This window comes from Lissotriton helveticus, chromosome 11 (genome assembly GCF_964261635.1).
Source record: "Lissotriton helveticus chromosome 11, aLisHel1.1, whole genome shotgun sequence".
In the NCBI taxonomy this organism is placed as follows: Eukaryota; Metazoa; Chordata; class Amphibia; order Caudata; family Salamandridae; genus Lissotriton; species Lissotriton helveticus.
In genome coordinates, this window is record NC_136072.1 from 661,975,008 (window position 1) to 662,002,698 (window position 27,691).

At 46.1% G+C, this 27,691-nt stretch overlaps 1 protein-coding gene across 3 annotated transcripts in view; it reads right to left on the bottom strand.

Moving 5' to 3' along the window:
* LOC144791743 (zinc metalloproteinase-disintegrin-like lachestatin-1) overlaps positions 1 to 27,691 on the bottom strand; it is a 4,387,327-nt gene that overhangs the window by 3,062,245 nt on the left and 1,297,391 nt on the right. For all 3 annotated transcript variants that reach the window (XM_078666511.1, XM_078666510.1, XM_078666512.1), the window contains one exon: positions 24,913 to 24,984. In XM_078666511.1, coding sequence (XP_078522637.1) covers positions 24,913 to 24,984 — 72 coding nt within the window. The remainder of the gene's footprint in view (positions 1 to 24,912; positions 24,985 to 27,691) is intronic.

Below are 27,691 nucleotides of genomic sequence, written 5' to 3' on the forward strand. Positions count from 1 at the left end.
TTTTTTGTTCTCCGCTTTCCTGAAGCTTGATTTTTTAAACTGCCAGTTTTGACCATGAGTGATGCCGGAGTCACTGCCCCTGTTGTTGTGGAGGAATTTGATAGGAGTAAGATAAAGGATTACAAATTAAGGGAGCTGAAATCCTTTTGCAAGAAATGTAAAGTCCCTACCAAAAGCATCTCAGCGAAGGAGGAATATCTCAAAGCTTTGGAGGCCTGGTTGGAATCCAGAGATCCCTCTGATGCGGTGGTGGTACCGCCAGGGGAAGGGGAGGAGGAAGTACCAGTGAATGGTCATGTGTCCTCTCCTGGCAGCAGTGTTTCCTCCAAGGGTCTTTCTCCTGAAGAAAGAGAAGAAAGGGAGAAAGAGCGAGCTTACAACATGGAAATGGCAAAACTTAAGATAAGTGGGCAGTTGGAGATAGAGAATGCAAGAGGCAGGAGAGAAGCTGATCTGGAGATCAAAAGGATGGAGTTTGAAAGGGAAAAGTTAGCTTTGGAGCATGATACCAAGTTGAGGGAGTTGGAGCTCAAAGCTAAAGAGTTAGAATTGAATCCCTCTGGTGGCAGCGTCCCATCTGTGCCTGCAGAAAGTAGGTTTTATTTTCCTAAAGATGTGATCAAAGGTTTTCAGAAGAATGAGGATATTGGTCAATGGTTTAAAGCATATGAGTTAGCATTGTTGGCCCACCGGGTCCCTGAGAAGGATTGGGGAGCGGGGTTGTGGGGTCGCTTTGTGAATGAGGGAAGAGATACCCTGTTAGACATGCCTGTTGAGGATAGGATGTCTTATGCTCATATGAAAGATGCTTTAATGTTAAGGTATGGCCTAACCCCAGAAAAGTACAGACAGGCCTTTAGAGAATGTAAGAAGTTGCCTGGTACGACGTGGGTGGAATATGTGTCATATTTTTGCAGAGCCATGGATGGTTGGGTAAAGGGCAGCAAAGTGGAAAGTTATGATGCTCTTTATGATTTGTTTGCTTGGGAGCACTTGTCTAATAACTGTTTTCCAGAGCTGCGCCAGCACCTTATTGATAGCAAGATATCTAACCCTAGAAAACTTGCTAAGGAGGCGGACCGCTGGGTCAGTACCAGGGTCCACAAGGGTCCAGTGGGAGACTCAGCCAAAGGTGGGCAGGGTCCCCAGCAGAAGAGTGGGGGGGACAAAGGTAAACAGAGGGAGTTCCAGAAAGGGCCCCAAAGTAATCCCCAAGGGAACCAAGGGAAGGGTTCCCAGCCTCCCCCCGATAAGAAATCAGAGGCCCCGACAGGTAAACCTGTTCGTAGGGGCCCAATGACCTGCTTCGCTTGTAAGCAGGTGGGACACCGTTTTTATGATCCTCAGTGTCCCTTGAAGAACTCTACTGCACCACCACGTGCAGCTCCCCGTCAGTTGGCGAGTGTAGCCCTGGGAGGGGAGGAGATGGTTGCCCATGGTGGGGAGGGTCCCGCAGAGATGTCCCTGGTCTCTCTAGGAGACATGGAATTGGTCCCTCCACCCCCTCTGCCTAGTAACACTAAGAAATATAGGCAGTGGGTGACCATTAATGGCCATAGAGTGGAAGCTCTCAGAGACACTGGAGCGTGTGTGACAGCTGTCAAGTGTCACTTGGTGTCCAGAGAGCAGGTTGTTCCCCACGCATTCTACCCTGTGATAGCTGCTGACAACTCCCAGAGAGAGTGTGAGGTAGCTCAAGTTTCCTTTGAATGGGGGGGAGTTTCAGGTACTCTTCAAGTTGCTGTAAGGCCCGCCATGCCTGTTGATTGTCTCCTGGGCAATGATTTGGAAGACTCCCCTTGGGCTAAGGTGGAGAGGGAGACACATTTGAAAATGTTGGGTGTGCCAGAGTGGGTGTGTGCAACCACTCGATCCATGACAGCAAGTAAGAGTGTTGATGGGGTTCTGGAGCCTGAAAGTATGGCCCAGGACCCAGCTGTGAAGAGAAGAGGCAGGGGGCGCGGGAAACCGTCCCCCGTAGTTCCCGTGGTCCAGGAGGAGGCAGACCTTGAGGGGTATGCCCTGGAACCCACAGGTGAACAAGTTGCTGAACTGGGAGACCTGCCCGAGCTGACCCACTGGCAGCAGGTTGGTGGTCCCTCCAGGGAGGAATTCTGTGCAGAACAGAAAGTGTGCCCTTCTCTTGTGGGTATGAGGCAACAGGCCTCAGCCCAAACCTCAGGTGATCAGTCAGGGTCACATTTTGTTTACTGGGAGAACGACCTCCTGTATAGCGAGCCTAAGGCTGCTGAGCCTGGGTCAGCCCGTGTGCTGGTGGTACCCCAGCGCTTCAGAGCCTTCCTACTGGGTTTGGCTCATGACGTTCCTTTAGCTGGACATCTGGGGCAGGACAAGACCTATGACAGGCTTGTCACCCATTTTTATTGGCCTCAGATGAGAAGGGATACAGATATCCATTGCAAGACCTGTCAAACTTGCCAGGCAAGTGGGAAAAGCGGGCGGAAGCAGAAGGCTCCCCTCCAACCTTTTCCCGTGGTCAGTACCCCCTTTGACCGGGTGGGGATTGACATTGTTTGGCCCCTGGACCCCAAGACAGCCCTGGGCAACAGGTTCATCCTGGTCTTGGTGGACCATGCCACACGGTACCCGGAAGCCATCCCTCTCAGAACAGTGACGGCCCCCGTGGTGGGACGGGCACTGATGGGTGTTTTCTCCCGAATGGGGTTCCCCAGAGAGGTGGTGTCAGACCGGGGCACCAACTTCATTTCCAACTATATGAAGTCTCTGTGGACGGAGTGTGGTGTAACCTACAAGTTCACCACTCCTTACCACCCTCAAGGAAATGGGCTGGTTGAGAGATTCAACCGGACCCTTAAAGGCATGATCATGGGTCTTGAAGAACCAATGAGGCGGAAATGGGACGTCCTCTTGCCATGCCTACTGTTTGCTTACCGTGAGGTGCCACAGAAGTCTCTAGGGTTCAGCCCCTTTGAGCTTTTGTATGGTCACCCGGTAAGAGGACCTTTGAGTCTGGTCAAAGAAGGCTGGGAGCAATCTCCCAGGAAACCTCCCCAGGATGTATACAGTTACATGCTGGCCTTTAGGAACCAGACTAGGCGCTTCAGAGATCTGGCTCAGGCAAATCTGGAGGCCAGCCAGGAAGAGATGAAGTGGTGGTACGACCGGAATGCCACTCTGGTCGAACTTCAGCCTGGTCAAGAAGTTTGGGTCATGTCCCCTGTGGAACCTTGTGCGCTCAAGGACAGGTGGACTGGACCGTTTAAGGTTGTGGAGAAGAAGAGCGATGTCACCTACTTGGTGGACTTGAAATCTCCCAGGAACCCCTTGAGGGTCCTGCATGTCAACCGGTTAAAGCCCCACTTAGAAAGGTCCGAAGTGGGCATGCTCCTAGCTACAGATGCTGGAATGGAGGAGGAGAGTGAGCCTCTTCCTGACCTCCTGTATGCAAAAGAGCAAGATGGGTCAGTGGATGGTGTTGTCCTCTCTGACACCCTGACCCCTGAACAGCAGCAGGATTGTCGCCAACTGTTGGGACAATTCCCTGATCTGTTTTCCTTGATTCCTGGTGTCACTCAGTGGTGTGCCCATGGTGTGGTCACCGGGGACAGCACTCCTGTGAAGCACAAGGCTTACAGAGTGACTGACAAGGTCAGAGCATACATCAAGGAGGAGGTCTCCAAAATGTTTGCCTTAGGGGTGGTTGAGTCCTCTAGCAGTCCTTGGGCCAGCCCAGTGGTCTTGGTCCCAAAGGCTGCAGCGCCTGGTGCTTCACCGGAACTTCGGTTCTGTGTGGATTACCGAGGACTCAATTCAGTCACCAAGACTGACGCGCACCCCATCCCCAAAGCTGATGAGCTCATAGATCGGTTGGGGGCTGCCCGGTACCTTAGTACGTTTGATCTAACGTCTGGGTACTGGCAGATCGCCTTGACTGATGGGGCAAAAGAGAGGTCAGCATTCTCCACACCAGATGGGCACTACCAGTTCCGGGTTATGCCCTTTGGGATGAAGAATGCCCCTGCCACCTTCCAGAGGTTGGTCAACCAGGTCTTGGCTGGACTGGAGGATTTCAGTGCCGCCTACCTGGACGACATCGCAGTGTTCAGCGCCAGCTGGGAGGAACACTTGCGCCACCTCCAGGAAGTGTTGTTGGCCCTGCGCAGAGCAGGCCTCACAATCAAAGCCAGTAAGTGCCAGATTGGGCAGGGTTCAGTGGTGTACTTGGGGCACCAAGTAGGGAGCGGCAAGGTGGCCCCCCTGCAACCCAAGATTGATACCATCCTGGCATGGGCACCGCCCAAAACCCAGACTCAGGTGAGAGCCTTCTTGGGTCTCACGGGTTATTACAGGAGGTTCGTCAAGGATTATGGTAACATTGTGCACCCCTTGACTTCGCTGACTTCCAGGAAGCAGCCACGACTTGTGATCTGGACTGACGCCTGTCAGACGGCCTTTGACACCCTGAAAACTGCAATGTGCACAGCACCCATACTCCAGGCACCCGACTTTTCTAAAGAATTTGTTGTCCAGACGGACGCTTCAGAGCATGGCGTGGGGGCTGTTCTAGCTCAGGTGAATGAAGAGGGCCGAGACTTACCTGTAGCCTTAATCAGTAGGAGGTTACTTCCCAGGGAACAGAGGTGGAGTGCGATAGAGAGAGAAGCATTTGCTGTGGTCTGGGCGCTGAAGAAGCTAAGACCCTACCTGTTTGGGACTCACTTCCGGGTTCAGACAGACCACAGGCCCCTCAGATGGTTGATGCAGATGAGGGGTGAGAATCCAAAGCTGTTGAGGTGGTCCATTTCCCTACAGGGGATGGACTTCACGGTGGAACAGCGCCCTGGCACAGATCACGCCAATGCTGATGGTCTGTCCAGATTTTTCCGCCTTAGTGATGAGGACTCCCTAGGGTAAGGGTAGTTCTCCCCACATTTCAGCTGGAGGGGACACGTGTTAGACCTGGCATCATTGGCATGAGTCTCTCCTCCATTTTTTCTGTTTGCCTCCTCTGTTTACGATGTTTTTGCTGGTAAATGCTTTGGGCACTGTGCCACTGCTGATCAGTGCCACAGTGCAAGTGCTCCCTATGTGAAATTGCTGTATTGATTGAATTCCATGTTTGGCTTATTTGGTTTACTGTCAGTCCCTAGTAGAGTGCACCAAGAGTGCCAGGGCTTGTAAATACAAATGCTGCTAGTGGGCTTGCAGCACGTGTTGTGCCACCCACAGAAGCAGCCTGGTAAAATATGTCTGAAGGTCTGCCATTGCTAGACCACGTGCAGTCTGGTACTGTCACGCAGACTGCGCAAGTACACCTACTTGCCAGTCCCTAAACCTTCCCTTAACTTCATGTTAGTCACCCCTATGGTAGGCCCACGGGCAGGGTGCATTGTAAGCATAAGGTAGGACAAGCCTGACAAGGTTGGCATGTCCTAATAGTGAATTACAGCCATATTCGTTTTTCACTATTGTAAGGTAACCTGCTCTCCATAAGTTAGAATGGGCTGCCAGGATTATTAATGCTATAATCCTAGCGGGCTCGGGGAGCATGGTGCAATGTCGAGTTTGGTATCCCTGAACTCAGGGTTTAATAACGCATCCGTTTGGGTGGATGGTTTTTGGACTCTGTGTTTGAAAATAGCACTTTTAGAAAGTAGCTATTTTCTTGTCTAACTGTCTACCGGTCTCTGCTGGTTCTGGTGTGCGTGTGACAGGAGCTGGGTGGCTCCAGAGGTCTGAATGAGTCAGTATGGGATGAGTGGGGCATTTGCATTGAGAGTAGGGGAAGAGTAGCTCCTGATAGCCTGCCCTGCCTGATACAATGCTGGCTCCGCCCCCCTGCCAGGCGACTGATGACTCTGTGCCTGCCAGGGACTTTCCTGGCCCCACCTCCTGCCGGGCAGCGGATGGCCCTACCCTGCCAGTGACAATGCTGGCTCCGCTCCTGCTGGGCGGCTGAAGACTCTGCCCTGCACAGTGAATAGGCCAGGTGCTTCGGCCTGGCAACACCCACAACAAACCCAGGATGGGGGGAAATTCCCCTGCATGGACAAAGGGATCAAAGCCAAAAAGGGGTATAAGAGAAGGACCCCTGAACCAAGAATTTAGATCACTTCTGACAAGGAAACCTGAACCAAGGACAAGAAGCCTGCTGATCTAAGGACTGCCTACCCCTTCTGCCAGAGTGCTGTTTGTTGGGGGAATCCTGCATTGCTTCTTTATTTTTGCCAAGGAACCAGGAGAGAGGAACTGTGTGTGTACTCTCAATCTTTGCTAGGAAAATCTCCAAGGGCTGGAAGAGTGCCAGTCTCCTGTTGAAGTCACAGGGCTAAAGGACTTCATCTGCTTAAAGTGCTGTTTGCTGGAACTTGTGAATCCAGCACCTCTGAAAGAATCCAGCAATCTCGACGCCGGCCGCCGGGCCCGATCGACGCCAGTAGCAACGCCAGTGAGTAGCGAGTTCGGCTCCAGCTCCAAGCGACCCCGTGTCTGCACCGCTGCTGATCGCATCGACTTCGAGCCCTCTCGACGCCGTGAGCGCTGCTCACTCTTGCAACATCGACATCGACGACGCCGTATCCTGCTTCATCTCGTGAGCGCTGCTCCCGCCTGACTTCGATCGACGCCGCTGCAGATCGCCCCGACTCCGAGGCCCGATCGACGCCGAAGACGCGACGCCGGACATCTCGACGCCGCTGATCATCGAGTGCTTCACTTTTCCAAGTACTGTGTTGTGGGGGTCTGTGCGACTCCGGGCTCGACGTAGCGCTCCTCGCGGTCGACGCCGAACCTTTGGATTAACTTTGCCTCGACGTCGTGTGACTCCCGTGTGGGTTACATTGTTGCCAAGAACTTTGATTTAAAGAAGAAGAGTTGCTTTTGTTACTAAAGACTTTGTGCTAAGAAGAAACTACGCTTGAACTATTATTTTTTCTTCCAAGAGTATTTATTAAGATTGTGGTATATTTTTGTCGTTATTTGGTCTTGTGCTAAGCCTTATATAAAAATCCTTATTTTTATAATACTACTGTGTCGTGTCCATTTGTAGTTATTCACTTTATTACTGTATGTGGTCATAAATGATTAACGCACTGCCTCTGAGATAAGCATGTCTGCTTTGCCAAGCTACCAAGGGGGTGAGCAGGGGTTATCTAAGTGTGTGATCCCCTTGCCCTGACTAGAAAAGGTGTGTCCCTATTTGTCAGAAGTATATACCTCTGCCAACTAGAGACAGCCGCTTCTAACAAGAGTGATGACAATTGTTATATGATGACAAGCATTCAAATTCACTAAGCAATGGGGTTATGAATGTTTGAATAAGAGATTTTTTCAAGGTACAGATCACATGTTATAGCTAAGACGCAGGATTGGTTGAACATGACAAGCAGACTCATCGGAGTACATTCAAGATGGTCCACAACACTCACATACCCAGGTCTGATAGCATGGGGATTATACTGTGGAAAAGTAAATTTTGCCATGTTGTATGTGCCTACGTGTTCCCCATCTTATGCTATATGTGCATGATCGATATGCATGTATTCCCCTCTGATCGATTAAAGACGCAATTACAGTTGTGTCCATCTCTAGTATGCCAGTTTCCAGTTCTCGTGAAAGCAACGAATATTAGGCTTATGTAAACCTACGTTGCTACATTTTACAGTGTGCACGTTAACTCATTGAATTGTCCCCGTTTCTAGGCCTCAAAAGGGCCCGGACACCAGATTCAGCTCCTGTCTCCTCAACCCCCTCCGAGGAGCGATACAGCCCCCACCTGCATCCCTGACCCCTAGCTTACTTTCATGCCTCACAGTGCCCGGCTCGGCCTGGCTCTGCCTGCCAGTCTGCCAAGAGTATGTTATGATTCTAGTTATCAGTCCAGCCCTCCTTCTCTGCATTCCTAAGCTACTGCACCACATCAATAGTTTCTGTCATGGTCTAGCCTTTATGTCTCCATGTAAGAGAAATACTGTATTAATATTCATAGAATATTCCTAGCACACGCAATACATGTAGAATTATGCACGCACCAGTCTTAGTGTCTAGTAGCCTTTGCCCTGATAACTTTTGGATTCTATCAATATGTACTCCAAACACCAGATACCAGATATGTCTTGGGTACATGTCGCTCTGACACTCCAGACTTTAGTCTCCTCTTCTAGCGCAGAAGCCATAGCCCCCAGTTCTCCCTGGTAACACGTCATTGCCCGTTTGCGCGCACCACTAGGTTAAAGGTCCCAGCTGCTCAGGTAGCCCCCTCCATGTTTCCGCCCCGTTTATGACACTTCTGTTACGTTTACATCACATGTCTATGTATATGCCCTGTACACGCCTTCTTGTTACATCATTTTGCCCTTATCTTTCGCGACTGCTACGAGTCACGCCTACTGCTACGCCTACTGTATTGAATGTAATGTATTTGTTTAAGTATATATATTGTGCACCCATATTAAAAGTTGCCAATTCGCCAATTGTCCAAGCCCAGCCCCGATGTCCCTTCCCTGGCAGTTGCCATCCCGTACTATTGCAGGCTGTCCTGTTCCTGTCCTTATGCCTGATTAAAGCCTGTCGACTCAAGATACCTCGAATCCTGACTCTTATTTATTGAGCTACCTGTTTTATTGATTATATGAAAAATAGTACCGGTAATTAATTATTTATTTACCACATAATGGCGCCCGAATAGGGACTTGCCCTTTCCCCACGCGCCGGCAAAGCCACGCAGGCCCCCTGATCCTCTGCAGCCGTGACGGAACCATACCGTGCACGTGCAGATATTTCTGCTTCAAGTATCCCTCAGGCCCACGGAGGAGACGGAGGTTGCGGTCCAGCATCCAGACGAGGCGGTGAGGAACGCGGCGAGTCCCGACCAGAGCCCAAGCCGAGAGTCCAAGGTCCGAGGTATCCGGAGGCCCACCTGTAACTGAAGTCCGAAGTTCGTAGTCCGTCGTCGTAGCAGTCCAGTCCAGTCCGAGGCCTTCCGTTCTTGCTGCCCGGTGAGTACCGTTGCTGGGGTAGTATCTAGACAGGGTCAATTAATTTGTCTCTGTTCCGTGGGTTTGGGTACACAGATCCAACACGAAGTGTTCACCTAGGTGGATGCGGGTCCTGACGTGTCTCTTTATGGGACCGGTAAGTTTCGTACTGTTTTAGCAGTGCATCTAGTCATTCTAGTAAGTTCCGTTCTCGAGAAATTCATGTGTTCTGTTCTCAGTATATCAGGTAATATTCTGTCCGAACTGTTATTTTAAATGTCGTTTAATGTGTTTTCAATGTCGTGGTATGAATGATTTGTTTTTCCAGTCATTATTGTGTTTATCGTGTATTGTATTGTGTCCAGATTCCAGCCTAGACAATGCCTCTATTCTCCAAGTTACGTCAGTTAAAAACCAGAAAAGGGTTATTAGAGGAAGCAGTTCCTGTCCCGCCTAGGGACAGTCCAGGTCATTTTATGTATCATAAGCATGGCTTAAGTGCCATATTATATCTAGACTTATGGGTGGAGTACACCAAGGAATTAGAAGAGAAATATAGATGGCCCACATCAGGTACGTGGGATGCCGAGTGCATCATGCGAGTAGAAGAAGCATTATGGAAAAAGAAATCCAGACAGTCCCAGAAAGATGCCATCGAGTTATGGCGCAAAGAATCTCATAGAAGAACGGAAAAAGAAATCAGAAAAACAGAATTAAGTAGAGAATCCTCGGAAAGAGCCCAAGAAAGGGAATTAATCGAAGTAGGAGAACGAGTTAAAGCCAAACAGTCAGACAGACAGAGAAATGCCCTTATTAAGGGTATGTATCCTCTTCTGGCCGAGGGCTTGCCGAGAGCAACCCCGGAAGCACCATGTAATTTTCCGCCGCCCTTGGTTCCGATTAAGCTACGTCACAAACCGACCGCAGCTGATATTTTTCTCTCGTCCTATTTGGACGACACAGTCCCAGCGTATGCAAATCCTGTTCCGCCAGCTCCCGTAAATAATGTAATTCCTGTTCCTCCTGTCACCGGGGCACCCGTTACAGTACCTGTTACGGTACCGCCGGTCCAGCTTACAGTACATGTACCCGCTACATCAGTCACTCTCCCAGCAGGAACGATACCCATAGACGATTCTAGTCTAGGGGCCACGGGGGGAAGTCCTCCTGGAACCCCACCTCAACCCAGACGTATCACGTTACTCGAGCTACATGCACGAGCGTTACAGCGTTCGCCCAAACTTCAGTCAGTCGCAGATATCAAGCGAGCCCTTACCGAATGCCGTTATGATCCAGTCCCAGGCGATGATGATATGGTCCTGTATTCATTGCGTGTAAGACGGGTGACCGAATATTTGGACACCCTACCGAATATGAAAGGTTATCTAGACAGAATATATCGTTTCATCCGTACAGGAGCAGATCCAGAAAGTATTGGCGACGCCATGATTCAAAGAAAAGTCGAGATTCAACTCATGCTTTTAAAGTTTCTAATAAATTGTTTAATAAGAGAACAAGATTATCCGGATAAAGATCCGGAAGAAATGAAAGTTCTGACCAGGTGGAGTGACCATATAGCCGAGGGAAGACACAAGACACAGAACTGTATAGACAGTATGTACAAGAAAATCCGTAAGGAAATAATAAAGATACACGAGAAACGAGAAGCAGCACAAGTAACCGAGAAAGAAGACAACTCTTCTACTGAAGAGGTAGACGACGAGAATCCCTCCAGAATAGCGTATGTAGGTAGAACTAGACTTCCCGACCGACATTCATGCCTAGAATACAAGAAAGTTTTCCCTCCTCCAGCACCAGAACAAGGTTCTCTTGAACAAGTATTTCAAGCTACCGATCATATTCTGAAATCGCGAATCGGTTATAGTGAACTTAGTACCATGCATGAACAAGAATTAGTCCGATCAGCAGTCCGGTGGACTACTGATTCTACCACTTTTCCAGACGAAATAGTGGCACAAATGTTTCTGAAACTGCCCCCAGCCGAGCAGCGACTGGTGGGTATGTATATGATCCAGCACCTCATTACACTGTATGAGGGACAGCATTCTGATCCAGGTCCGTTACATGATGTTCTGAACGAGTTACTCCAGTATAAATGGAGAGGTCTAGGTACCGATTTAATTAGTATCATTCTAGAACAGCGCCACAAATATCGAACGTTTTTGAATCCGCATTTTGTTCATGTCTCACCTCCAGAAAGTAAATCATTTTACATAGATAGACAGCATCCGTTACGAGAAGTACACCCAGTTAGGACAGCGGGTGGTGAACTAGAACGAGTATTTGTCTACACCCCTATCACAAAGATGGAACTCTTAGAGATGAAAAAGTTAATTCCCTGTCACGACAAAGATCCAGCAGGGTTCCATCGAGAATTAAAAGACATGCTCCGTATGGGAGAATACACTTATCCTGATATCATTAAAATGTTAAAGGTCCTGTTGCCCGCAGGGGTATATGAAAAACTCAAGGAAAAAGAATGGGAGGTGGGAGAGAAAAAGATTGATTGGGCAGCTCTAGAAGCTGAAGATAAATCACGAGTACCAGGTACCGGTCTTGGGGGTAAAGTTAAAGAATTGCCCGAGTTATTGATACAGGTTTTGCCAAGGTTACTAGCCACGAAAAAGGAAGATTGGGATGCAATCTCAGCTTGTAAACAGAAACAGGATGAAGACACTAGTGATTTTTATTCTAGATTTGAAAAATGTTTTATTATTAACAGTGGTCTGAAAACAAGTAGTGAATCGTACCCTCATCTTTTTGTTACCAAACTAGTCGAGAATTCAAGTCCACTAGTTAAAAATCGAGTATTGAAAGTCGAAAGTACCTGGCAAGCTAATACTCCGTCACAAATGTTACAAATGCTCCAGTATCACCAGAACAGAATCAGGGAAGAGCAAGAACACGAAAGGAGACGTATGAAAGACACAAAAATGAAAGTATTAGTTGCACAATCTGTTCCACAAGACAGTCAGAAGAGGGGTCCGAATCAAGCCAGTCATCCTACAGCTCCCGTTAAAGGGACATGCAATTACTGTAAACAGCCAGGTCATTTTATAAACGAGTGTGCAGTTCTGAAACACAACATAGCTACTGGTAAGACTAAAGAAAGACCACGTCCGCCTAGACAAGAACAAGTTTCACAGACTTCTCAGCCACCACAGAATGCACAACTGACAGTTCCAGCACCGCAGCCTATAGCTGCAACACAGCACGTTACACAGCAGATGTACCAGTATGCTCAGACAGAGTATCCAGATTATCAGCCGTATTCATGAAACAGCCTAGAGAGGGAGGTAGGCTTGCCTCTCATCGAGATACCTGTAGATCAAGAGGGTCCCTATGTACACAGTCAAGTATTAGGGAAAGACAGAAAGTTTTTGATTGATACAGGGGCAAGTAGGACTACTATCAGTCATGACGAGGTTCCAGGGGCTCCGCTCTCAGGCTCTAAAAATGTTTCCCTTGGATTTTCAGGAAAGCCAATTGTTAATGAAATTTCGAAACCAATTACTCTAGAAGTTGGTCCCTTGTCCCGAACCACTGATTTGTTACTCACGAAATCATGTCCAGAAAATTTGTTAGGCATCAAGACATTAAAAGAATTAGGAGCAGTTATTTGCTGCTCCCCAGAAGGGGTCCGTTTGTTTTTGAGAGATTTTAAAGGTCACTATGTATTACGTGATTTTGATCCAAGATTATTGAATGTACCACAGCATTTATGGGCGCAAGGTCCAACTGATGTAGGTTGTATGCATATCACACCCCATCGTGTGACCCTCAAGCAAGGTGTAGTTTTACCACGAATCAGACAGTACAGATTGCCACCTGAGGCTGTAGCAGCCTTATCCAAAATTATTGATGAACTTATTGCTCAAGGAGTGGTTGTAGAAACTGACTCCAATGTATGTAATTCTCCTATCATTCCAGTCCTGAAACGTACTGATCCAAATGCACCTCCAGTATATCGATTAGTGATTGACCTTCGAGAGCTTAATAAATGTATCATTCCTCAGTATCCAGTAGTCCCAGATATTTCTTCCCTATTGACAGCCATTGATTCTGAAGCTACATTTTTCACAGTTATCGATCTCAAGAATGCATTTTTCAGTGTTCCCATTCATCCAGACAGCCAGTACCTTTTCGGTTTTTGTTTAAATGGAAGGAGCTATAAATTCACACGAGCTCCTCAAGGTTTTACAGAAAGTCCTAGTATTTACAGTCAAGCACTTAAGAGACAACTAGACAATATCCGCATGCCAACTGACACTGCCCTGCTCCAGTATGTCGATGATCTACTGATCACAGCCCGTTCTGAACGTGACTGCGAGCGTGCGTCACTTATGGTTCTGTATTTTCTGGCCGAACAGGGGCACAAGGTGTCCCCTTCTAAATTACAATTCTGTGTCCAGCAAGTGGTCTACTTGGGACACTTACTGTCCAAGTGGGGTAGGCAGTTGACACCTGACCGTATCCAGTTAATAGCGAGTCTTCCACAGCCCAAGACACAGAAGGAGGTACGAGCTTTTATCGGCCTTACTTCTTACTGCAGACAATGGATTCCTCAGTATGCATTTCTAGCCAAGCCACTGATACAGTTAACGACACAGGAGGCAGCCGTATCGACTGTCCTCCCTTGGACCCAGGAACATACACTTGTTTTCAATGAATTAAAGAAAGCCTTATGTCAAGCACCTGTTCTAGCAACACCCAACTAAAGTAAGCCTTTTACACTTTTTGTCACAGAACGTGATGGTACTGCATTATCTGTTCTCACGCAAGATCAAGCAGGACAGTACAAGCCCTGTGCTTATTTTTCGAGCACATTAGATCCAGTAGCCCAGGCTCTGCCTGCGTGCCTCAAGTCAGTTGCAGCCACAGCTCTAGCTATCAGACAAAGTGATTCCATAGTGTTAGGACACTCCCTGACAGTACAAGTTCCACACTCCGTGGAAGTTCTTTTAAACCGAACACAGACTCAGCACTTGACAATTGCACGTTTAACAGGTTATGAACTGACACTGTTCCAGCCACACATAGAAATCAGACGCTGCAACATTCTAAATCCTGCTACACTGTTACCGTCAGTTACTTCAAATCCTGCCACACATGACTGTGTGGAAGTTGTTAACACTATGACAAAGCCAAGACAAGACTTGACAGATATTGCATTACCTGATCCTGACCTGACACTTTATGTGGATGGTTCATGTATGAGAGCAAATACAGGAGAACTAGTAGCCGCGTATGCAGTGACTACTGATACCGAAGTTATAGAAACACATCGTATTGACACCTTGTCTGCTCAAGCAGCAGAGCTAGTAGCTCTGACCCAAGCCTGCATACGTGCCAAGGACCTGAAAGTAAACATATATACAGATTCACGTTACGCATTCGGAGTCGTACACGACTTTGGAGTGCTCTGGCAGGAGAGAGGTTTCATGACTTCTCATGGAACCAAGATTCAGCATGGTCTCCTTATTCAAGCTCTGTTAGATGCAATACATTTACCGACAGCTATCGCTATCATGAAGTGCAAGGCACATACGAAAGTTACTGACATCATTTCCCAAGGTAACGATCTAGCAGATCGCACAGCCAAGCTTACAGCTCAGATTCCAGACATTCCAGTTAACACGACACCGACACTCACTCAAGATCAGACTACTTGTATGACAGTTAAGGACCCTACACAAGATGTCATAGACATACAGTTACATGCTACTCCTGAAGAAATCAAGAAATGGTCCGAACAAGGAGGGGTCCAGACAGATCAAGGATGGTTGACGAAGGGAAAGGCCACATGGTTTCTCCCCGACTCTATGGTTCAAGTCATTATTAATACCGCACATAGTCCAGCACATCTGGGAGAAAAAGCTATGTTAGACAGTATCCAGAACCTTTGGTTCAACAAACATTTACGAGCTGCAGCCAAGCAGAAAGTCCGTACCTGTATGATATGTTGTCAGTTCAACCCAGGTAAAAGTGTCCCGGTGGAACAAGGTGGATTCCAACCTCCTGACCACCCTTTTGAAGTCCTCCAGATGGATTATATTCAGATGGAGCGATGTCGAGGTTTCAAGTATGTCCTCGTAGTTGTGTGCGCCTTGTCCAGGTGGACAGAAGCATATCCAGTTCCAGATTACACAGCCGCGACCACTGCCAGGCAGTTGGTTCGTGAATTCTTTCCCCGCTATGGACTCCCTAGGGTCGTGTATTCTGATAACGGCCAGCCATTCTCATCCGAGCTTATGAAACATGTTTCCCTTCTGTTAGGGTACCAGTGGAAGTTCCATTGTGTGCGCCATCCTGAAGCAGCCGGTCTCGTAGAGAGACATAATCAGACTCTGAAAATACGCATTGCAAAAGTATGTAAAGAAAAAGGTGTAGACTGGCTAGTAGCTCAGCCAGTTGCTTTATTCTATATGAGGATGGTTGCACATTCCAGATCAGGTCTGTCCCCGTATGAGGTCGTATTCGGCCGCCCCCCCAAACATGTGGGGTACACCTAGACCCCGCAGTATTACAGATGTTTCCAGTAATATGCTGACAGATTACCTAGCTTCCTTGATGTCTGCCCTACACTCTTGTCGTTCACAGGTTGCCGCCGCATTTCCAGACAACACCGAGGTGAAACCGCATGAAGTCGTTCCCGGTGATCTTGTATTCGTCCGAAATTTTGATCGCTCAAGTCCGCTGGAGCCCCGCTGGAAGGAGCCTCGGATGATCTTACTAACAACAAGGACCGCGGTGAAACTCGAGGGCAGGAAGGGGTGGGTCCATCTGAGCCATATAAAGAAATTCCATGGATTCCGAGAAAAGAATTTTGCTAAGGACTGCCTTATTCCTAAAGACTGCCTAAAAACAGACTCTGAACTTGACTCTGAACTCAAAGTTCCCCTGTTAGAGAAAACTCCGCAACAGGAGTATAAACAGAAGCTCCGGTCTAGTAAAATAAGTCAGCCAGTTTAATTGTCTAAGTCCCTCTCGGGTGAAACGGTTAGACAGGTTCCTGACATGTATGAGATAGACCCCCGCAGTGAGAGAGTTAGTCAAAACTCTAAAATATGTATTATTGTTCTAAGTTTCTTGTTATTTTTGAGTCTTCTGGTTACCTGCACAAGTTATGCATTACATTTATGTTTCCCAATTTCAAATGTACATATGTTTTCTAATGCTACAGTAGAGCACACATTTAGTGATCTGCCTCCTCACGAGTTATCCTATCGTCTTGCTATGCGAAATAATACATTCATCCGAATGTTGCACTATTCACACCAGACCAGCAATGCCACTAATTGTTGGGTGTGTGGTCGACTCCCCCCTTTCCAGACACCGAAGGGAGTTCTGCCACTCTTTCCCTATCCGTTTTCACATAGTGGTTCGTGTGGAGCATGGTCCACGTTAACGTCATCCTCCAATGATATGTCCCTTCTGAATAGAACATGTTTTCCAGACAAGCAAGGTCTCTCCCATAGAACAGGGTTAGATCTAGAAAATGAAGTATATGATTTAGGTAATTATTCTTCGAATTTCATGGTCCTGAATGTTCAGTCAGATACTACTCCAGATTTGCCTGCTATTTCAGTACTACCAGTCAAAGGCGAATTATGTGTCAGAAAGAATGGTTCCGCACATGTGGGACATAGTGATTGTACTACTACTGTCGAGTATAGTGACAGTGGGAAATCTATTTTCAAAGCCTCACGTCATTCTTATTTTGTTTGTGGTCAGACCGCATATGTTCGTCTGCCCCTCGATTGGGATGGAACATGTTACATTGCCTTCCTACTGCCACCAGTTTTTCTAGCCCCATCTGATTATCACAGAAACACACATCTAGTACACATTAGACATAGAAGGGAGATTGAGTCCCCGATTGTCGATCAAACTGAAACTACTCTAGAACAGTATCAAGACTTCAATAAAGGTTTCTTCTTCTTTATAGGACCTATCCAGAATAGTAAGTTAATACGTAGGTTAACCAGAACCCTTGAAGCAGTAGTGAATGAGACTACTTCTGCTCTAGGTAACTTAACTGAAGAGCAATCTGCTATGAGATTTGTCGTGCTCCAAAATCGTCTCGTTCTTGACGTCATACTGGCCGATAGAGGAAGAGCATGTAGAGTCATCGGATCTAGTTGCTGCATTTTCATTCCTAATAACGCGCCGTCTGTTTATTCAGCTATAACCAGACTTCATAAAATTGCCCATCAGTTGCACCAGAATCCAGGCACCTGGACATGGTCCGGTTGGCTCTGGAGTATTATATCTGCCTGGGGATGGAAAGTACTGTCATTCCTGGGTATTGCAGTAATGATCATATTCAGTTGCTGCCTCTGTATACAATGTGGCCCTGCGATTTGCGGCATGTGCGCTACCTCTTGTATTCCTAGTCCTAAATCCCGTTCCAAGACAAATCGAGACGAGCAAATGATGCTATATGAAATGATAGATGGTATCATGAATATTGATGTTTCCTGATGGAAACGTAGGGCACAAGGAGGGAATGTGGAAAAGTAAATTTTGCCATGTTGTATGTGCCTACGTGTTCCCCATCTTATGCTATATGTGCATGATCGATATGCATGTATTCCCCTCTGATCGATTAAAGACGCAATTACAGTTGTGTCCATCTCTAGTATGCCAGTTTCCAGTTCTCGTGAAAGCAACGAATATTAGGCTTATGTAAACCTACGTTGCTACATTTTACAGTGTGCACGTTAACTCATTGAATTGTCCCCGTTTCTAGGCCTCAAAAGGGCCCGGACACCAGATTCAGCTCCTGTCTCCTCAACCCTCTCCGAGGAGCGATACAGCCCCCACCTGCATCCCTGACCCCTAGCTTACTTTCATGCCTCACAGTGCCCGGCTCGGCCTGGCTCTGCCTGCCAGTCTGCCAAGAGTATGTTATGATTCTAGTTATCAGTCCAGCCCTCCTTCTCTGCATTCCTAAGCTACTGCTCCGCATCAATAGTTTCTGTCATGGTCTAGCCTTTATGTCTCCATGTAAGAGAAATACTGTATTAATATTCATAGAATATTCCTAGCACACGCAATACATGTAGAATTATGCACGCACCAGTCTTAGTGTCTAGTAGCCTTTGCCCTGATAACTTTTGGATTCTATCAATATGTACTCCAAACACCAGATACCAGATATGTCTTGGGTACATGTCGCTCTGACACTCCAGACTTTAGTCTCCTCTTCTAGCGCAGAAGCCATAGCCCCCAGTTCTCCCTGGTAACACGTCATTGCCCGTTTGCGCGCACCACTAGGTTAAAGGTCCCAGCTGCTCAGGTAGCCCCCTCCATGTTTCCGCCCCGTTTATGACACTTCTGTTACGTTTACATCACATGTCTATGTATACACCCTGTACACGCCTTCTTGTTACATCATTTTGCCCTTATCTTTCGCGACTGCTACGAGTCACGCCTACTGCTACGCCTACTGTATTGAATGTAATGTATTTGTTTAAGTATATATATTGTGCACCCATATTAAAAGTTGCCAATTCGCCAATTGTCCAAGCCCAGCCCCGATGTCCCTTCCCTGGCAGCTGCCATCCCGTACTATTGCAGGCTGTCCTGTTCCTGTCCTTATGCCTGATTAAAGCCTGTCGACTCAAGATACCTCGAATCCTGACTCTTATTTATTGAGCTACCTGTTTTATTGATTATATGAAAAATAGTACCGGTAATTAATTATTTATTTACCACAATACGGGGGACTTGATCATTAACTCAAACATATCACAACCTTCTGAGCAGACACCTAACAATCGCACGCCTTCACAGTAGATGGACATACAGACGCATTCTATATAACCGCTTTATTTATGGAAGCATGGTGATAGGCAGACATTCTTTATTGATCTGGTTGTTTATTTACCAGATAACGGGCACAAAATTCGGGAAGTCGTATACCTTTTATTTCCCTTCAAAGTTCTCATTCATTGTGAGATTACAAGCATACATATGTGCTTTCCACAACGTTCACTATTATACTATTTTCAGTTCCATCATGGTACCGATAGTAACCATTTGTTCGAGTCGTATAGAGTTGCAAGTCCGCTTTCTATACGCATGACGGGGCATCGTCGGGAACGCTTTAGTAATATCGTCTTCAGAATGGCGGTGAGACCGAACGCGAATCAGCACGTTTAGGATTTATGAGGCTGGACAGAGAAAAATAATCAGGTAACAACCGTATTTATTGGAAATTATAGGCAGTACGTAGTATCTAAATTTGATACCAATGGCCTAAATCACAAAGCGTTTTCGTTCGTCTCGTTTACTTTACAGAGTATCCACTCACAAACAGAGGTATGTGTAGATGGTTTCATACGTTTTAGACAACACCGAGTCAACTCTTTTATGAGTTATACTAACATCGACCCCTTATTTATACAGGATTATTATCGCACTGAACACACTTCAGGTATGTTCAATGTATTGTATACATAATTTTAAGAATATTCTTCGCTAGTGGCATATGTTGTACCAATGAAGTCTATACAGAGAATATTATCATTATCATTCAACTTTTTCAGCTAATCAGAAACACAAAGGGTTACAAACACGGTAAGGTTCCATTTCTTACTTTTATCAGTAGATAGCTAATCATCAATTGAAGGTACTAGACAGATGTTATCAGCTAACAAGCATTTTGATTCGTTTCCCATTCAATTCCAGTTCACAAGTCTACCAACCCACACACAGAGGTATGCATTAACATATTTATTAGATCTTCCCTATGGGCGTTTTAGCAAGTAGCAACACTTACATTTCCTTATTCTTTTGGTTTTTTCAGAGACTGGCCCCTGACGAAGGTACCCAGAGTACCGAAATGCATAGGGCAGCACAAGAGAATTGTAAAGAATGAAACAATGATGAATTGTAAAACATGTACATGTAAATGGGCGATATAATGTGCATTTAGTTTGTATTACACATGGAGTTATGATGTAATAACCAGTATTATGCTAAATATGTACAGAGAATGAATTATATGCAATACATACAATTGACTAAAGAATTTTTGGTTTAATTTTATTGAAATTGTTCTATGAAATTGGTGAAGGTGCAGACACACCAAGTGAATAGTGCACGCCTAGGGGGGTTCACCAACCCGCCATAACTCACAAGCATCATGCCTAAGGCATTTAAAGTCACGTCCCGAATCACTGCAATAAAAAGAAGATAATCACGCATTTGGGCCCCTGTCCATTTGTAAAAGAGCTTTGGAGTCAATTCGGCAAGTGCGCAGTCAGAGATCGTCTGTTTACACATTTAAATGTTTCCAGGGGTGTACAAGCCGGCCCAGAGACAGATTATTATGTTTGCCATGGAATTCGTCTCTGGGCCCGGATTGTTACAATTTTATTTCTAGCATGCCTTTTGTCACATCTTGTTCGAATCCGGGACCCTTGTGCTGCTGTGATTGAATCATGCTGTCTGACGGTACAGGATGTAATGGGTGGTGCCTTGAGAGCCCAGAAACTTAACAGCAGGGTCACTGCCACACCCGGGCGAGCACGTGTACCAGATGCAGGGACAGCTGTCTCAGCATCAGCAGCATGTTCAGAGCCAGCTCTTTAGTGAGAAGGTAAGCGCTGCTCCCAGAGCTCTGCTCAGCCCTTTCTCTAGGGTTGGGTGAACTCTGAGCATAGGGCACAGGTTGGCAGCCTGGACTGAACACCCAGATTGCAGCAGCAGGAACTAGGCAGGTCAGCCGTCGCAGCTCCCAGAGCATGTGCACAGTGGGCTCTGCTGAAAATCAGCAGCAGAACACTGTAAAATTTCAAGTAAGCCAAAGCCTGAAACGAAATTCTCTTGTATGCTGACAGTATTGGATATCAGAATTCCCTGATATTTTATGCAGGCACATCAAAGCACGGGTAGCTAATTTTTTATTTAATGAGCAAAGTCTCCGTAGATTCAGAATATTGGCCTACTTGCCCAACTAGGAGGTTCTTGTTTCATTAACGTTTAGTGGTGTCATTTTACCCACAAAACGGAAACATTTCTTTGAAAGCAGCAGTTGGAACTAAAAATGAAGGTGCATTGCATGTAGATTAATTTTCCATTAAGCAACTTAATTGGTGGACAAATGTCTTATTTTAACTTGAAAACCAACATACAACTACAATTGGTAAAAATTATAGTTTTCGCAGGAATTGAGAAATTTGCAAAGGAAACACTTCACAGCTTCCCACCCCAATTCAAAACAGCCACCCCCTACAATATTGCACAACTTTTTTTTAATTAACATTTTTTTATTTTCATATGTGAAAGGTTCCTGAAAAGGTAGCTGGCAAAAATTCATAGGATGGCCAATGAATTGTGTTAGGTGAAAAGTTAAAGGTTCTGTGTCGGCCCCTAAAATAGACTATGAGCCTTAAAAATCTGGGAAGGCTGTCAGATGAACACAGGTCACCCAGCCCTTGCAGAACAACCAATGGAGTCAGTGCCTTTGGGAAAACACAAAGATTCTGCATGTTGTATCTGTAAACTCCAATGGGTGTTTGTGGGGTAGGGAGGACTTTGGTGATGCAGGGCCATGCGTGCCTTTTGTGGATATTTGTTATAAAATGTACAATAAACAGGCTCAGATGTCAGCGGGGCTGTCTCTGCTACTCATCCTCATCAAGCCGATAACATCCAGGACTGCTCTGTAACCGTGACGTGTGTAAAATACATTCTGTAAAGTTCTGTGGCTGTGGCAGAGAGGGAAACCACAAAATACATTGATGTAATAACCCATGTCACAAACATACAACAAACACTTCTGGGCTATCTAGTTTTGAGGGGAAACTCCTAGTTGTTTTGATGAAATTTAAATTTATTTATTGCATATGAGAGTGAGTCAAAGAGAGCGCCATAGAAATGGACAGGAATTATGTGATATCTGGGCAGGAGGGGTAAAGGTTTCCGAAATAACGGGATGAGACTTCTCTTGGTATTGCCAAATATCACTTGTATTGCACACAACTAGGCCATAGGCCAGTATCATTGGATTCTGCAGGAAGGAGCAGGCCCATCAATAATCAGTGCAGCAGGTGCTGTGGCACTGGGGCAAAAGCCTGTGATTGGACCAATGCACCCCAATTATTGCTAGATTTTGGTTACTATTTTGTTTAATGTGTTCGTTGAGGCGACAAGAAATGATAGAAAAAGAATCAAACATAGAATTCACTCACGAGCTACGATTTGTAGTCCTTCATGGAGTGCTTCTGGTTTTTTTCTGTCCCTTTGGCTCGGTCTCCCCAATCAACTTTGTAGAGGCAAGATTCATGAGTTTATTTACTTTGTTCATGCGACAAAAGCACTGACGCCTCACCAAAGCACCAGGTCTGAATGGCTGACACACTGGGCATGAAGATACAGACTCGCTGGAGGAGAGAGAGGAAGGGGAGCCCAGATATGGATGGTGGTGGATGACTTCCAGTATGTGGTGGGAAAGGAGGCAGAAAGTGGAAAGGCAGTTATAGTGCTACCCTTATATATTTGACTGCATTGCCTGAAAAAAGACGTAATTAATAACACAAACAGTATGTTTGTGAATGAGAGATGACAGTGGGTGGATTCCTTGGACTGGAAACAAGCAACCTAGGACCGGTTTCGGGGTTTCACCCCTCTTCAGCCAGGATTGCTTGACTCCAGTGGCGTGGAGAGCATGGGACCCACGTATGACATTGTTTCTTGTTTCTGTCCATCAATTGTTCTTTTTGTATTTGTCACCCCGAATGGGACAGGTATGCCCAGACGTGGGTCCTTTGCTCACTTTGCCACTGGATTCAAGATTGCCTGGCTGATGAGGGGTGTTACCCTGGAATCGATCCCAGAATGCTTGATTCCGGTCCAAGGAATACCTGGCTTGGCAGTTTGGTCTTGACTGTTCCGATGAGGCACATGGTCAAGACTGATTTGCATATAGCGGGGCCTGAACTGGGGTAGTGAAGTGAGCTAAAGAACCCTAATGGATTCAACCCAGATCTGTGACTAGGGGTGAGTGTCTGAAATGTTCAGTGCTCCATCATCATCTCCTTATGTTTGCTTAGTTCGCCCTCAGTAGGCCGGGTATGCCCAGATGTGGGTCCCTTGCTCACTTTGTCACTGGATTCCAGCTAGCCTAGTGGATGAGGGGTATTACCCCGAAACTGGTCCCAGGATGCTTGATTCCGGTCCAGGAAAGACCTGGCCTGGCAGTTCGGTCTGGACAGTTCCCATGACGCACAGGGTTAAGACTGATTTGCATATGGCTGGCTCTGAACTGGGGTGGCGAAGTGTGCTATAGAACGATGATGGATTCAACCCAGATCTGTGACTGGGGGTGAGTGTCTGAAAAGTTTCAGTGCTCTGTCCATCATCTCCTTGTGTTTGTAATGTCTTGGTCATACCATCCCCTAGCAGTTACAGTCTCAGCCTTGCTGCGTTTTTTTTTTACTGCAGGTATGAGTGGCTGAACTCAGCACATGGTGACACCCGAGCTTACTACAGACATTGTATCCTGGCAAAATCCCTGTGTAGCCAGCCTGCTACTTGGGGTATTTTCTTATATTTTTTATAATTTAGCCTGGGACACATGCAACACTCACCAGGCTATGTCCCTTTTGGAGGAAACAAGCACATTCCTACCTACATACGCCTTTACTCCACTCTTTCAGGGTTTCTCAGGACATTCTGAAATTAACATTATTACACAGGCACAGCTACTTTGACCTGCAATAAAGTGTCACTCAACGTGTCACACATAAGGCACTGCAAAGTCACACATAAGCACACTTCAGCCATTGAAATGTCACACATAAGCAACCTAGCACCTTGGCAGTGATGCGTGCGGGGCCCCCTCTATGTACTTTGTACATTAAAACTGCAAATGACTTAGCTAGCCAAATATCAACCAAGAGATTTCTTTTGACATCTTATACCTATTTTAGTGAAAGCTCCCATTCATGATTCTTGTCCCTATACTTCAGATGTAATTAAAATGTAACTTATCTTACTGTGGCATCGAGTCTGGACCTGTACCAGTACAGGGTTGAATGGAGATTTTATCAAGGACTCCATGAAATTGGATAATGCACATAACATTTCCTGGCTGGATTATGTAGAAATGTTATAATGGATTTGGGCAGACCCACATTTTATATTTTCCAGAAACCTTGAGTTCTATCTCAAGGAAGGAGTTTAAATTATTATGCATGACACGTTTAGAGTCCCTAAGAGCTGAGTTAGAACTGAATAAATGTACGGTGATCCAGCATCAATTGACTCTGGTCACCCAACGTATTCAACCTTATCTGGAATGCTGCATGGGAGGTTACAATAGATTTGTCCTCACAAGGTTTAGGTTCGACAGTTTTCATTGTCTGGTTACTTTTCCAGTCGTAAATGATTGGTCCAGAGATCTTTGTCATTGCTCATGCGACAACATATCATTTCAATCAACAATCCATGTGATTTTATTTAGTACATTCTATTTAAATGAAAGAGCAAGATGGATACTGCCATTTTTGGAGCAGGGGGCTGGAAGCAATGTCGTCCAGCACTCTTTTATTTACAACTATTGGAAAATGTTTATTGCGTAGGTATTATGACTGGATTTTTGAAAAGTACAGCGAGGAAAAGAAAAAGCATAACTGGATAGAACTTACACTGAAAAGTGCTCTGTCGGTTTAGTGGAATTTGTGTAGTGAATTTTATTTTTATTGTATGAATTGTTTTTATTGTTTGCTTTTATGACTTTAAAAGATGTCTAAAATCGAATAAAGTATTCTTACTGACTGAGTATGGGTTTTGTGTTATGTTTAACTGATTTTAAGATAAACAGTGTTGGTCTTTAGATGGAAGGTTTATTCAATTCTACCCAAATCTCGTTCTGAGCAACACAATACTATTTTCAATAAACGATTACCATCACTGATCTTACCAAATTGATGTACTTTATAACTTCAAATATCTTCTTACGCACCAAATCTTGACTCTGGTTGTATTTCTTATACTGAAAGAAAACAGATGAAAACAGCATTACACTTGATCAAATGGTTGTAATAAGTGTAGTGTAAAGAAAAATTACTTGCCTGGATTAACAGTTATTTACAGTGCATTACTTTCCTCACTTTATCTTCCTCATATGAATTACTTTGTCAGTTCTCCTCAAGCTATAGGAGAACCTTACAACACTTTTTAAAATCATTACTTCTTTTTCTATTAACCATCAATCAATCAATCAATCAATCAGTATGGGGAGGCAGGGTGTTCAAGGTTTTGGCGGCGAGGTTGGAGAAGGACCTTCCTTCCGTCCTGGTCTTGCAGATCAGAGGGATGGTAGCAGGGGCAAGTTCAGCAGAGCAGAGGTTTCTGCTGGGTATGAGGAATGAGAGGCAGTGTTTCAGGTATGCTTTTTCTGTATTGTGGAGGGATTTGTATGCGTGAGTGAGGAGCTTGAGTGTGACTCTTTTGTTGACTGAGAGCAAATTAAATTCTCGCAGGTGTTTGGAGATGTGGCTGCTGCAGTGGATTATGAGGACTAGTCTGGCTGTGGCATTCTGGATATTCTGTAGTTTCCTAAGGATTTTCAGAGAGACGCCTGTGTAGAGTATGTTGCTATAGTTGAGTCTGCTGCTGATGAGTGCGTGGGTGACCATCTTTCTGCCCTCAGTGGGGATCCATCTGAAGATCTTTTGAAGAATGCAAAGAGTGAAGAAGCATGATGAGGAGACAGCGTTGATCTGGTGATTCATTGCGAACGAGGCGTCCAGTATGATTACGAGGTTTTGCAAGTGGCCTGTGGGTGTGGGGAGGTTTCCTTGTGTAGTAAGCCACCAGGAGTCTTCTCAAGCAGAGGTGTTGGGCCCCAGGATGAGGACTTCGGTCTTGTCCGAGTTGAGCTTGAGGCAGCTGTCTCTAATCCAGGAAGCGATGGCCTTCATCACATCATGAAATGTTGTTTCTGGCGATTGTGGGCTTGGTGGTGAGGGAGAGGATCAGCTGGGTGTCATCAGCATAGGAGACAATGTTGAGTCCGTGGTTCCTGACTATGGCTGCAAGTGAGGCCATGTATACAGGAAGGAGCCAGGGGGGGGACTTCTCAGCTGATCTCCATGGGTTTTGAGAGGAACGGTGGTAGTCTGACACTCTGTGTTCTACCGGTGAGGAAGGAACGGATTTAATCCAGCGCTTTGTAATTGATGCCGGCATTGTGGAGTCTCGTGCTTAGGGTGCAGTGGAAGACGGTATCGAAGGCTGCTGACAGGTCCAAGAGGATGAGGGCTGCTGTTTCTTCCTGGTTGAGGGGGAGACAATGTCATCGGTGGTGGTGAGGAGGGAGCTCTCTGTGTTGTGGTCCCTTCAGAACCCAGATTGAGAGGAGTCCAGAATGTAGTTGGCTTTGATGAACTTGCAGAGTTGGTCATTGATAGCCTTCTCAATGACCTTGGCTGGGAAGGAGCGCAGGGATATGGGTCTGAAACTACTGTGGTCTCTCAGGTGGCGGGTTGTTCCTTTAGCAGGGGGGTGATCTCTGCATGTTTCCAGTTGTCAGGGAAATTGGCGGTCTCAACGGAGCAGTTGATGATGTGGCATATTGGGTGATGGAGGTGGTGGCTTTGTGGAAGATGTGGTGCAGGCAGTGGTCTAAAGGTGCTCCGGAGTAAATACTCTTCATGATCCTGAGAGTGTCATCCATGGTGAGCAGGGTCCAGTTGAGAAACAACTGATGGGATGGTGGTCTCATCGTGTGTGGTGGTGGCAGGAGTGATGGGTGGGTATTGGGTGTCGAAGCTGTCCTAGATCTGCTTGAACTTTTGGTGGAAGTAGGTGCTGAGTCTGTTGCAGAGGTCTTAGGAGGGTGGGACTTCTGTGGTCTTGCTGTTGGGTTTGGTGAATTCCTTGTTGATGGCGAAGAGTTATTTTCTGTCGTGTGTGTTGGTATTGATTCTGTACTTGAGGGCCATTTTCTTTATAGTTGTCAGGAGGAGGTGTTGTCCGATGACATTGGCTTTGAAGTCTGCGTGGGCTTCCGGGGTTTTGTTGTGCCTTCATCTCTTCTCGAGCCATCTAGAGGTGCGCCTGCACTCATGGAGTATAAAGATAATACAATATCCCAAAAGGTATGATTCAAAAGACAATTTATGTTGCATGCACAAGGCATTACACAGGTCAGAGAAAAAGGAGACACATTATTCAGATGATTTAAAGTCAAAGTTAATTTCTGTATTTGTGATATTCAAACAGGGAGGGGGAAATTCATATTAGAACAGTTCTGTACAGCACAAAGTTAGACAATTCAGATGACAACCGATAAGACTTGGTGCTCAATATGTACAAGTGATATGTGGCAATGCAAATGTGAGAGTGAACAGCGATAAACGGCGCAAAGTGAGCAAGGTGAAGTATTTACAGTGAGTAGCTCAAAATGTGATAAATAATTAGTGACTTTTTTTCCAATTCGCGATTTCAATAGAGCCACAAAAAAAGATGCGCCTATGATTGCGCTTTGGAGTCGACGACGTTTCGGTCCTTAATCAATGTGGACCATCTTCAGGACATGGTTATCTCGTTTTCAGTGCTGTGGAGGGGCGAAGTCTCGAACCGGTCCAGGTGATCCGGCGAGGTTCGTCTTGCCGTCTGGGGACTGAATCGTCCGGAGGGCCGGAGGAGGCGTCACGGTCAGATCGCGGCAGTTAAGATCCGGCAGCCGGGGACCT